We start from the raw sequence: 14,008 nt of genomic DNA, 5'->3' as shown, positions 1-14,008 counted from the left end.
GGAAGCTTATCTTCCAGTTCCATTCCCTTTGCAGCTCCCCTTCCTGCTGAAAGCCACTTTCATTGGCAATAAAATCCTCCATATTCACCAAACCTCAATTCATTCGTGCAACCTGATTTTTCCTGGATGCTAAACAAGAGCTCGGGTGCCACAGGTGCAGATGCTAAAGGCTATCACACTGACCCTCTGCCCTCACTGGCAGAGAGCAACCACTTCATGCAAAAAGGCCGAGGGCCCACTGAGCTATAAATACTTAAGCCGTCTGTGGACGGCAAAAGCTAAAAGAGTGCTGACTGTAACACATGCCCTCTGAGGCTTCGGCGATAGCAGGCACCTCCTAGACACTGCTGCAGGGCCCTGGATGGAGATTGGTCTGGCCGGCACCCAAAAGCACTTGCCCCAACTCCTGTACCCACTCATCTGTGCACTCCCTCTTGCGAGGGGTGAAATGTAATGGGTCCCAGTGAGTGGAGTTTGCCCCTGCCAGTGCTGAAGTGGCCGGCTACATCCAGTGCCCATGTACTCTAGATCCCCCCATCGAAGGTGTCAGGGAAACTTTTCTGCTTCATTATGAGAGCCTCGTCTCATTGAATTGAGAGGTAGGGTAGACCCTAAGGTTAGTTGATTCTGGAGTTCAAGGATGTCATCAGAAACCAGGTATTTACACCCCTCCCCTCATCTCCCTCATCACCTTCATCCTTAGACTGCTTCTCTTTATGATTATAAAATGGCTGCCAGGAGCAATCAGACAATATGCTGTCTTTTACATATCTGAAGAAAACAGAAACAAAATTTGTCTTCCTTACCCTCAAAGCCCTAACCAAGTCTATTCTCGCATTTTATTCACTCAAGTGAGTTTAGGTCTAACCATTCCCATAAAGTATTAGCAAAAGAATGAGGTCATTGTCACTGGCATAGAGTCCTATTGGGTTGGGAATGGATGTTGGAGAATCAAGCATAGTATCCACTACAATGATGATAATGACAATGGGGATGATGGATAATTGCCCTATGAATTGATATAAAAGTAGTAAAATTTCAAGTTAAGATTTAAATCAACAAATAATAGAAGAAACTCTGTACATAGGCACTGAAGTAGAAATTCAATGGTTTGGTCACCAAACACACAATGAATGACAAAAAATAATTCACATTCTACTTCAGGAGACAGAAGTATCAGAATCAAAGTAACATGCCATAATATAGCACTGTGGCAATTATGATACACGCACACATAAAAAAACAGATATTCTTCCTGGAAGGTTTAGAAGGTGTACATAGAGGTTATATTTAAGATGAATTTTGAAATTCTTATAGACATTTCTTATGTCTGCAAAAAAGGCATATTCGTCAGAATTACACTGAAAGCACTAGAAGACTAGGAAGTTTAATTACCTTTTGTTCATTCTGTATCATCAATGCCTAGAGCTATGTTTAAAACATAGTGGGTACTCAATATTTATAAGAATATGAACAACATTCACAAAGGTAATCATGAAAGAATGGAAAACATAAAGTGAAAAATTGTGAAGTTGAAGACAGGTCACATGATGAATGGGACATGTCTTATTTTAAAGTATTTAGTCTTTATTCTGGAGCTAATAGTCAATTACGGGTTTTAAAAAGGAGAACCATAATCAATAATATGCTTTTTGAAAGATCACTCTTGGTTACTTCTTTGTGTCCAGTAAAAGGTCGGATGAACTTCAAGTAAGGAAACAGCAACAAGGAGAAAAGAAATAACTGTCTTCGAAGTATATTTAGAAAACAGACTTATCAGTACTTTGTAATTAATTTGATGTCAAATGTGAAGCACAAGGAGTAATCTAAGATGATGTCTGGCTTTCAGGCTTGATTGAATGGATAGTGATGTCTACCAATGAAATCAGCAATACAAGAGCCAAAGCAAATTTTATTTCAGGGCATGAATTAAGCAATATATATGACTCAGTTTATTTTGAGGCATCAGTGACATGAGCACCTGAAAATGCTAGAAAGGTCTTGTTTGTCTTGTCCTACAATCAGAAAAGAGTTTTAATCTACAATTTTTAATTTGGTACCCACCAGGTAGTTAAAGTCTAAAGAAAACTTAGAAAGTGAGACGAGAAGATGGCTTCACATTTAACGTTGAGCTGAGCAAAAGTAGACTCTGAGTTAATGTTAACTCCCTCAAGAACATCTTTAATAGTACCCCAGTTTGGTTCAAGCTATGTTAGCATTCCAAATAGGCTGTCCTCTCATGCATCTGAACCTAGCAGAAAATTATTTTATCTTTTCCTTCAAAGAATATTGACAAAGTAACAGCAACATAATTAAGAAATTTATGGATAAGGATGTCCTTGCAATATGATCCCTACCCCCTCAAAGTCAGAAAGGCAATAGTGTGGTTTTTTTTACTGTTGTTTGTATGTATGTGTTTTTGCTTTTGTGACAGGATCTCACTCTGTCACGCAGGCTGGAGTGCAGTGACGATCATAGCTTGCTGCAGTCTCAAACTCTTGAGCTCAGGCAATCCTCCTGCCTCAGCCTAACGGGTAGCTGGGACTACAGGTGTGCACCCCCATGCCTGTCTAATTATTTTATTTTAGTAGTGACAGTGTCTCACCGTATTGCCTAGGCTAGTCTCTAAATCCTGCGCTCAAGAGATCCTCCTGCCTCAGACTCCCAAAGAGCTGGAATTACAAGTGTGAGCCAGTGCACCTGGCCTATTGTGTTCTAAAACAAATGACATTTTACTACCAAGAACTGCACATGCATACATATATGTGTATACATCTAATGATATAGTTATATGAAAGAAAGGCATTAAAAATTAAGTTACTATTTAAGCAGAAAGTTTTATAATTATTAGACTATTATAATAAAGTTATTATGTTGTACATTTCAATAAAATCATTAAATAACTCTAAACAACAACAAAATTGTTATTTAATGCAAAATTCAAAATGTATTGTACAGAAAATACTATAATGTATTAAGTGTTTCAAATTAAAAAATTATAAAATATTTTTCTAATTAATTGTTTCTAACTCTTTTCTAATAAATAAACATTTGATTGTATCATTCTTTTCCTGATCCCTACCATATATCTAGAACTTGTGATCTTAACTTCTTCTTTCAGGCCAAATGGAGGGAAACAATCCAAGAAGAGGAGCACATAGGAGGCACCATAAGTGAAAGGGTGCAATTGTCTAGCTCACACTATTTAAAGCAAACAATACTGTCAAACAGGTTGAATCCATTTGCAGACTCTAACCAATTATTTGAGCAATTCTTTCTCTCTAGCCCTAGAATAGGTAATGGGTAGGGTAGGGTTGTATAACCGGAAGCTGTGTAAGCAGAGGCAACCTTAGTGTAAGAAGAAAAAGTGGATCTTATTTGTTTAATAATTGCAAAACTCTTTCCCATATATTACTTCACTTGATCCTCCAACACGGATCCTACAACAATCTGTGAAGCAGTCTAGATACCATTAATCATAAAAACAGAATCATAGGCCAGGCGCTGTGGCACACACCTGTAATTCCAATACTTTGGGAGGCCGAGGAGGGCAGATCACCTGAGGTCAGGAGTTTGAGACCAGCCTGGCCAATATGGTGAAACCCCATCTCTACTAAAAATACAAAAATTAGCTGGACATGGTGGTGGGTGCCTGTAATCCCAGCTACTCGGAAGGCTGAGGCAGGAGAATCGCAAGGGTTAATCGAGGGATTGGTAGAAGTGGAGAGGCGTGGGTCAAAGGATACAAAATTTTAGCTAGATAGGATAGGATTTTAGCTACATATCTATTATAAAAAGTTAAATTTTATCAGAACTTATGTACAGGAACCCTTACAGACGCTACAGGCCACCATCCACAGTGCAGAAAAATGTAAACAAACATAAGGACACGGTATAAAATCAAGCTGCCTGAAATTAACTGTAATACATACTGTACTACTGTAATAATTTTGTAGCCATCTCCTGTTGCTACTGTGCTGGGCTAAAGTGTTGTGTCATGCCTAAAACGTGTGACACTTATCTCTATGTGAGCGGTTCTTTCCTCTAATAAATTATCACAATAAAAAATGGGCTCTCAGAGTTCTTGCATATTTTGTATCATGTTTAGTGCAATACCATAAACCTTGAATAACACCACGGGACCCATACAAAGTTGAATTGCTTGATATGTACCATAGACTGAAGTCAGCTACTGTAGCTGCCTACCATTTCAAGATAATTGAATACAGCAAAAATACTACTGTAAGAAAATAAAAGGAAATTTATGAAATTTTTGTTGCAGACTCTGCCAACAGGTGTGAAAACCTTACACTTTTTGCAAACTGCCTTTTTATCTTGTATTGAAAATGCAGCTTTTATGTAGGTTCGGGATTGCTATAAGACATACCTATAGATATGCACTTTAATGTGATTTGAGAACAAGCAAATGACAACTTAAAGTAAAAGCTAAATGAAATATCTAAATCCAGAGTGTTTAATACCAGCAAACTGTGGTTTGATAATTTTAAGAAGAGATTTGGCTTTAAAAAATGTCACAATAACAGGAGAAGCAGCTTCTACTGACCAAAAAGCAGCAGATGACTTCCAAGACATCACTGAAAAAATCATTGAGAAGAAATGACATCTGCCTGAACAGGTTTTTAATGCAGACAAAAGTACACTAGTCTGGGGAAAAAATGCCACAAAGGAAATTTATTAGTAAGGAAGAGAAATTAGCATTGAGAATTTAAGGTAGGAAGGGACAGGCTAACTGTACTGTTTTAAGCAAATGCAATTTATGATCAGGACTGCCCTTATCTACAAAGCCAATAACTCCTGAGTTTTGAAGGGACAAGATCAACACCAGCTGCCAGTCTTTTTGCTGTACAACAGGAAGGCCTGGACAATGAGAACCCTTTTTCTGTATTGGTTTCATTGATGTTTTGTCCCTCAATTCAGGAAGTACCTTGCCAGTAAGGGCTGCCATACTGGCAGTTTTTTTGATATTGGATAATGACCTTGACCACCCAAAACCCCACGAATTCAGTACCAAAGGTGTCAAAGTGGTCTACTTGCCCCCATACACAAAATATCTCATTCAGCCTCTAGATCAGGAGGTGAGGTCATAGCACCTTTAAGGCTCATTACACATGGTACTCTATGGAAAAAATTGTCAACGCTGTGGAAGAGAACCTCTATATAGAGAGTATCATGGATGTTTGGAAGAATTACACCCTTGAAGATGTCGTTATTGTTATAGAAAAAGCCATGAAAGTCACCAAGCTTGAAGCAATAAATTTCTGCTACAGAAAAGATGTTTTGCAAGACTTCACAAGATTTATGATAGAGCCAATCAAAGAAATCATGAAAGAGATTGTGGATGTGGCAGAAAAGGTTGGAAGGTAAAGGACCTCAAGATATGGATCTTGGAGAAATTCAAGAGATAATAAAAATCACACCAGAGTAATTAGTAGAAGCTGACTTGATGGAGATGAAAGTTTCCAAACCAGTGCCAGACAATGAGGAAGAAGACATAGAAGAAGCAGGGCAATGGGGAAAGCATTCCCTATTTAACAAATGGTGTTGGGAAAACTGGCAAGCCACATACAGAAAACTGAAACTGGACCTCTTCTTTACACCTTATACAAAAATTAACTCAAGGTGCATTAAAGACTTAAATATAAGACTTTAAACCATAAAAACCCTAGAAGAAAACCTGGACAGTACCATTCAGGACATAGGCATAGGCAAAGACTTCATGACTAAAACACCGAAAGCAATGGAAACAAAAGTCAAAATTGACAAATGAGATCTAATTAAACTAAAGAGCTTCTGCACAGCAAAAGAAACTATCATCAGAGTGAACAGGCCACCTACAGAATGGGAGAAAGATTTTGCAATCTATCCATCTGACAAAGGGCTAGTTTCCAGAATCTACAAAGAATGTAAACAAATTTACAAGAAAAAAACAACCCCATCAAAAAGTGAGCAAAGGATATGAACAGATACTTCTCAAAAGAAGACATTTATGCAGCCAAGAAACATATGAAAAAAAGCTCATTATCACTGGTCATTAGAGAAATGCAAATCAAAACCACAATGAGATACCATCTCATGCCAGTTAGAATGACGATCATTAAAAAGTCAGGAAACAACAGATGCTGGAGAGGATGTGGAGAAATAGGAACGCTTTTACACTGTTGGTGGAAGTGTAAATTAGTTCAACTGTTGTGGAAGATGGTGTGGCGATTCCTCAAGGATCTAGAACTAGAAATACAATTTGACTCAGCAATCCCATTACTGGGTATATACCCAAAGGATTATAAATCATTCTACTCTAAAGACACATGCACTTGTATGTTTACTGCAGCACTGTTCACAATAGCAAAGACTTGCAACCAACCCAAATGCCCATCAATGATAGACTAGATAAAGAAAATGTGGCACGTATACACCATGGAATACTATGCAGCCATAAAAAATGATGAGTTCATGTCCTTTGCAGGGACATGGATGAAGCTGGAAACCATCAATCTCAGCAAACTAACACAGGAACAGAAAACCAAACACCACATGTTCTCACTCACAAGTGGGAGTTGAACAATAAGAAAACATGGACACAGGGAGGGGAACATCACACACTGAGGCCTGTCGGGGGGTGGGGGGCTAGGGGAGGGACAGCATTAGAAGAAACACCTGGATCGCTGGAGCCAAGGTTTGCTGGAGCCAAACAGGAACAGCTCTGGTCTACAGCTCCCATCATGAGCGACACAGAAGACGGGTGATTTCTGCATTTCCATCTGAGGTACTGGGTTCATCTCACTAGGGAGTGCCAGACAGTGGGCACAGGACAGTGGGTGCAGTGCACCGTGTGCAAGCCGAAGCAGGGTGAGGCATTGCCTCACTTGGGAAGCACAAGGGGTCAGGGAGTTCCCTTTCCTAGTTAAAGAAAGGGGTGACAGAGGCACCTGGAAAATCGGGTCACTCCCACCCCAATACTGTGCTTTTCGGACGTGCTTAAAAAACGGTGCACCAGGAGATTATATCCTGCACCTGGCTCGGAGGGTCCTACGCCCATGGAGCCTCGCTGATTGCTAGCATGGCAGTCTGAGATCAAACTGCAAGGCGGCAGTGAGGCTGGGGGAGGTACGCCCGCCATTGCCCAGGCTTGCTTAGGTAAACAAAGCAGCCAGGAAGCTCCAACTGGGTGGAGCCCATCACAGCTCAAGGAAGCCTGCCTGCCTCTGTAGGCTCCACCTCTGGGAGCAGGGCACAAACAAAAAGACAGCAGTAACCTCTGCAGACTTAAATGTCCCTGTCTGACAGCTTTGAAGAGAGCAGTGGTTCTCCCAGCATGCAGCTGGAGATCTGAGAATGGGCAGACTGCCTCCTCAAGTGGGTCCCTGACCCCTGAGCCCCGAGCAGCCTAACTGGGAGGCACCCCCCAGTTGGGGCAGACTGACACCTCACACGGCCGGGTACTCCTCTTAGACAAAACTTCCAGAGGAATGATCAGACAGCAGCATTAGCGGTTCACGAAAATCCGCTGTTCTGCAGCCACCGCTGCTGGTACCCAGGCAAACAGGGTCTGGAATGGACCTCTAGCAAACTCCAACAGACCTGCAGCTGAGGGTCCTGTCTGTTAGAAGGAAAACTAACAAACAGAAAGGACATCCACACCAAAAACCCATCTGTACATCACCATCATCAAAGACCAAAAGTAGATAAAACCATAAAGATGGGGAAAAAACAGAGCAGAAAAACTGGAAACTCTAAAAAGCAGAGCACCTCTCCTCCTCCAAAGGAACGCAGCTCCTCACCAGCAACGGAACAAAGCTGGACGGAGAATGACTTTGACGAGTTGAGAGAAGAAGGCTTCAGACGATCAAACTACTCCGAGCTACAGGAGGAAATTCAAACCAAAGGCAAAGAAGTTGAAAACTTTGAAAAAAATTTAGACGAATGTATAACTACAATAACCAATACAGAGAAGTGCTTAAAGGAGCTGATGGAGCTGAAAGCCAAGGCTCGAGAACTACGTGAAAAATGCAGAAGCCTCAGGAGCTGATGCGATCAACTGGAAGAAAGGGTATCAGTGATGGAAGATGAAATGAATGAAATGAAGCGAGAAGGGAAGTTTAGAGAAAAAAGAATAAAAAGAAACGAACAAAGCCTCCAAGAAATATGTGACTATGTGAAAAGACCAAATCTATGTCTGATTGCTGTACCTGAAAGTGATGGGGAGAATGGAACCAAGCCGGAAAACACTCTGCAGGATATTATCCAGGAGAACTTCCCCAATCTAGCAAGGCAGGCCAACATTCAGATTCAGGAAATACAGAGAACGCCACAAAGATACTCCTCGAGAAGAGCAACTCCAAGACACATAATTGTCAGATTCACCAAAGTTGAAATGAAGGAAAAAATGTTAAGGGCAGCCAGAGAGAAAGGTCGGGTTACCCACAAAGGGAAGCCCATCAGACTAACAGCAGATCTCTCGGCAGAAACTCTACAAGCCAGAAGAGAGTGGGGGCCAATATTCAACATTCTTAAAGAAAAGAATTTTCAACCCAGAATTTCATATCCAGCCAAACTAAGCTTCATAAGTGAAGTAGAAATAAAATACTCTACAGACAAGCAAATGCTGAGAGATTTTGTCACCACAAGGCCTGCCCTAAAAGACCTCCCGAAGGAAGCACTAAACATGGAAAGGAACAACCGGTAGCAGCCACTGCAAAATCATGCCAAATTGTAAAGACCATCGAGGCTAGGAAGAAACTGCATCAACTAATGAGCAAAATAACCAGCTAACATCATAATGACAGGATCAAATTCACACATAACAATATTAACTTTAAATGTAAATGGACTAAATGCTCCAATTAAAAGACACAGACTGGCAAATTGGATAAAGACACAAGACCCATCAGTGTGCTGTATTCAGGAAACCCATTTCATGTGCAGAGACACACATAGGCTCAAAATAAAAGGATGGAGGAAGATCTACCAAGCCAATGGAAAACAAAAAAAGGCAGGGGTTGCAATCCCAGTCTCTGATAAAACAGACTTTAAACCAACAAAGATCAAAAGAGACAAAGAAGACCATTACATAATGGTAAAGGGATCAATTCAACAAGAAGAGCTAACTATCCTAAATATATATGCACCCAATACAGGAGCACCCAGATTCATAAAGCAAGTTCTGAGTGACCTACAAAGAGACTTAGACTCCCACACAATAATAATGGGAGACTTTAACACCCCACTGTCAACATTAGACAGATCAACGAGACAGAAAGTTAACAAGGATACCCAGGAATTGAACTCAGCTATGCACCAAGCGGACCTGATAGACATCTGCAGAACTCTCCACCCCAAATGAACAGAATATACATTTTTTTCAGCACCACACCACACCTATTCCAAAATTGACCACATAGTTGGAAGTAAAGCTCTCCTCAGCAAATGTAAAAGATCAGAAATTATAACAACCTGTCTCTCAGACCACAGTGCAATCAAACTAGAACTCAGCATTAAGAAACTCACTCAAAACCACTCAACTACATGGAAACTGAACAACCTGCTCCTGAATGACTACTGGGTACATAACGAAATGAAGGCAGAAATAAAGATGTTCTTTGAAACCAAGGAGAACAAAGACACAACATACCAGAATCTCTGGGACACATTCAAAGCAGTGTGTAGAGGGAAATTTATAGCACTAAATGCCCACAAGAGAAAGCAGGAAAGATCCAAAATTGACACCCTAACATCTCAATTAAAAGAATTAGAAAAGCAAGAGCAAATACATTCAAAAGCTAGGAGAAGGCAAGAAATAACTAAAATCAGAGCAGAACTGAAGGAAATAGAGACCAAAAAAACCCTTCAAAAAATTAATGAATCCAGGAGCTGGTTTTTTGAAAGGATCAACAAAATTGATAGACTGCTAGAAAGACTAATAAAGAAGAAAAGAGAGAAGAATCAAATAGACACAATAAAAAATGATAAAGGGGATATCACCACCAATCCCACAGAAATACAAACTACCATCAGAGAATACTACAAACACCTCTACGCAAATAAACTAGAAAATCTAGAAGAAATGGATAAATTCCTCGACACATACACCCTCCCAAGACTAAACCAGGAAGAAGTTGAGTCTCTGAATAGACCAATAACAGGCTCTGAAATTGTGGCAATAATCAATAGCTTACCAACCAAAAAGAGTCCAGGACCAGATGGATTCACAGCCGAAATCTACCAGAGGTACAAGGAGGAACTGGTACCATTCCTTCTGAAAGTATTCCAATCAATAGAAAAAGAGGGAATCCTCCCTAACTCATTTTATGAGGCCAGCATTATCCTGATACCAAAGCTGGGCAGAGACACAACCAAAAAAGAGAATTTTAGACCAATATCCTTGATGAACATTGATGCAAAAATCCTCAATAAAATACTGGCAAACCGAATCCACCAGCACATCAAAAAGCTTATCCACCATGATCAAGTGGGCTTCATCCCTGGGATGCAAGGCTGGTTCAATATATGCAAACCAATAAATGTAATCCAGCATATAAACAGAACCAAACACAAAAACCACATGATTATCTCAATAGATGCAGAAAAGGCCTTTGACAAAATTCAACAACCCTTCATGCTAAAAACTCTCAATAAATTAGGTATTGATGGGACATATCTCAAAATAAGAGCTATCTATGACAAACCCATGGCCAATATCATACTGAATGGGCAAAAACTGGAAGCATTCCCATTGAAAACTGGCACAAGACAGGGATGCCCTCTCTCACCACTCCTATGCAACATAGTGTTGGAAGTTCTGGCCAGGGCAATCAGGCAGGAGAAGGAAATAAAGGGTATTCAATTAGGAAAAGAGGAAGTTAAATTGTCCCTGTTTGCAGATGACAAGATTGTATACCTAGAAAACCCCATCGTCTCAGCCCAAAATCTCCTTAAGCTGATAAGCAACTTCAGCAAAGTCTCAGGATACAAAATCAATGTACAAAAATCACAAGCGTTCTTATACACCAATAACAGACAAACAGAGAGCCAAATCATGAGTGAACTCCCTTTCACAATTGCTTCAAAGGAATCCAACTTACAAGGGATGAGAAGGACCTCTTCAAGGAGAACTACAAACCACTGCTCAAGGAAATAAAAGAGGATACAAACAAATGGAAGAACATTCCATGCTCATGGATAGGAAGAATCAATATCGTGAAAATGGCCATACTGCCCAAGGTAATTTATAGATTCAATGCCATCCCCATCAAGCTACCAATGACTTTCTTCACAGAATTGGAAAAAACTACTTTCAAGTTCATATGGAACCAAAAAAGAGCCCGCATCGCCAAGTCAATCCTAAGCCAAAAGAACAAAGCTGGAGGCATCATGCTACCTGACTTCAAACTATACTACAAGGCTACAGTCACCAAAACAGCATGGTACTGGTACCAAAACAGAGATATAGATCAATGGAACAGAACAGAGCCCTCAGAAATAACGCCGCATATCTACAACTATCTTATCTTGGACAAACCTAACAAAAACAAGCAATGGGGGAAGGATTCCCTATTTAATAAACGGTGCTGGGAAAACTGGCTAGCCATATGTAGAAAGCTGAAACTGGATCCCTTCCTTACACCTTATACAAAAATTAATTCCAGATGGATTAAAGACTTAAACGTTAGACCTAAAACCATAAAAACCCTAGAAGAAAATCTAGGCATTACCATTCAGGACATAGTCATGGGCAAGGACTTCATGTCTAAAACACCAAAAGCAATGGCAACAAAAGCCAAAATTGACAAATGGGATCTAATTAAACTAAAGAGCTTCTGCACAGCAAAAGAAACTACCATCAGAGTGAACAGGCAACCTACAGAATGGGAGAAAATTTTCCCAACCTACTCATCTGACAAAGGGCTAATATCCAGAATCTACAATGAACTCAAACAAATATACAAGAAAAAAACAAACAACCCCATCAAAAAGTGGGCGAAGGACATGAACAGACACTTCTCAAAAGAAGACATTTATGCAGCCAAAAAGCACATGAAAAAATGCTCACCATCCCTGGTCATCAGAGAAATGCAAATCAAAACCACAATGAGATACCATCTCACACCAGTTAGAATGGCAATCATTAAAAGTCAGGAAACAACAGGTGCTGGAGAGGATGTGGAGAAAGAGGAACACTTTTACACTGTTGGTGGGACTGTAAACTACTTCAACCATTGTGGAAGTCAGTGTGGCGATTCCTCAGGGATCTAGAACTAGAAATACCATTTGACCCAGCCATCCCATTACTGGGTATATACCCAAAGGACTGTAAATCATGCTGCTATAAAGACACATGCACACGTATGTTTATTGTGGCACTATTCACAATAGCAAAGACTTGGAACCAACCCAAATGTCCAACAATGATAGACTGGATTAAGAAAATGTGGCACGTATACACCATGGAATATTATGCAGCCATAAAAAATGATGAGTTCATGTCCTTTGTAGGGACATGGATGAAATTGGAAATCATCCTTCTCAGTAAACTATGGCAAGAACAAAAAACCAAACACTGCATATTCTCACTCATAGGTGGGAATTGAACAATGAGAGCACATGGACACAGGAAGGGGAACATCACACTCTGGGGACTGTTGTGGGGTGGGGGGAGGGAGGAGCGATATCTTTAAGAGATATACCTAATGCTAAATGACGAGTTAATGGGTGCAGCACACCAGCATGGCACATGTATACATATGTAACTAACCTGCACATTGTGCACATGTACCCTAAAACTTAAAGTATAATAATAATAAAATAAAATAAAATAAAAAAGAAGAAATACCTAATGTAGGTGACGGGTTGATGGGTGCAGCAAACCACCATGGCACGTGTATATCTGTGTAACAAACCTGCACATTGTGCACATGTATCCCAGAACTTTAATAATAATAAAAAAAGAAGACAAAGTAGTTCCAGAAAACAAATTGACATTAAATAATCTGACAGAGGGTTCTAATTATTCAAGACTGCTTTTGATTTTTTTTTTTTTTTTTTTTTGAGACGGAGTCTCGCTCTGTCGCCCAGGCTGAAGTGCAGTGGCGCGATCTCGGCTCACTGCAAGCTCCGCCTCCCGGGTTCATGCCATTCTCCTGCCTCAGCCTCCCGAGTAGCTGGGACTACAGGCGCCCGCTACCACGCCCGGCTAATTTTTTGTATTTTTAGTAGAGACGGGGTTTCACCGTGTTAGCCAGGATGGTCTCGATCTCCTGACCTCGTGATCCGCCCGCCTCGGCCTCCCAAAGTGCTGGGATTACAGGCGTGAGCCACTGCGCCCGGCCTGCTTTTGATTTTTTTAATGACTTGCACTCTTCTATGATACAGGCACTGGAACTAAAGCAAAATGGTGGAAGAAGATTAGTACTGTATAGAAACATTTTTAGAGAAATGAAAGTGCAAAAATGTCAGACAGAAGCTTCTGTGTATTTTCACAAAGTTACACCATGTGCCTGCCTCTCCTGCCTCTCCTGCCTCCCCTTCCTCCCCTTCCACCTCCTCCACCTCTTCCATCTCTGGCACCCCTGAGTCAGCCAGACCAACTTCTCCTCTTCCTCCTCCTCCTCAGCCTACTTAACATGAAGATAATGAGGATTAAGACCTTTTTGATAACCCACTTCCACTCAATTAATAGTAAATATACTTTCTCTTCCTTATGATTTTCTTAATTGCATTTTCTTTTTGCTAGCTTCAGTTATAAGAAGACAGTATGTAATACATATACAAAATGTGTGTTAATCTATTATTTATGTTATCAGTAAAGCTTCCAGAGTCAGCAGAAGGCTATTAGTTTTTTATCCATTTTAGGTATTAGTTATTTTTTGTTAATTGACAAATAAGTATTACATACAATTGACCCTTGAACAACACAGGGTCCAACACAGGGGTTAGGGGGACCAATCCTCCATGCATTCAAAACTGCATACACAGAGTGAGTTGTTCAAGGGTC

General features: G+C 40.4%; 1 protein-coding gene across 3 annotated transcripts in view; it reads left to right on the top strand.

Moving 5' to 3' along the window:
- The window catches only part of SLC16A7 (solute carrier family 16 member 7), a 188,091-nt gene that overhangs the window by 151,976 nt on the left and 22,107 nt on the right, over positions 1 to 14,008 (top strand). Inside the window, exon 2 of one of the 3 annotated variants that reach the window (XM_063593377.1) lies at positions 3,122 to 13,905. The exons of the other annotated variants lie outside the window; for them this stretch is intronic. Within the exon in view, the coding sequence (XP_063449447.1) occupies positions 9,593 to 11,155 (1,563 nt within the window). The 5' untranslated portion in view covers positions 3,122 to 9,592 and the 3' untranslated portion in view covers positions 11,156 to 13,905. Of the gene's footprint in view, positions 1 to 3,121; positions 13,906 to 14,008 lie in introns of those variants that run through there. 3 annotated transcript variants of the gene reach the window in all.

Source organism: Pan paniscus, chromosome 10, assembly GCF_029289425.2.
Source record: "Pan paniscus chromosome 10, NHGRI_mPanPan1-v2.0_pri, whole genome shotgun sequence".
In the NCBI taxonomy this organism is placed as follows: domain Eukaryota; kingdom Metazoa; phylum Chordata; class Mammalia; order Primates; family Hominidae; genus Pan; species Pan paniscus.
This window is presented reverse-complemented; position numbering and strand designations above follow the sequence as displayed.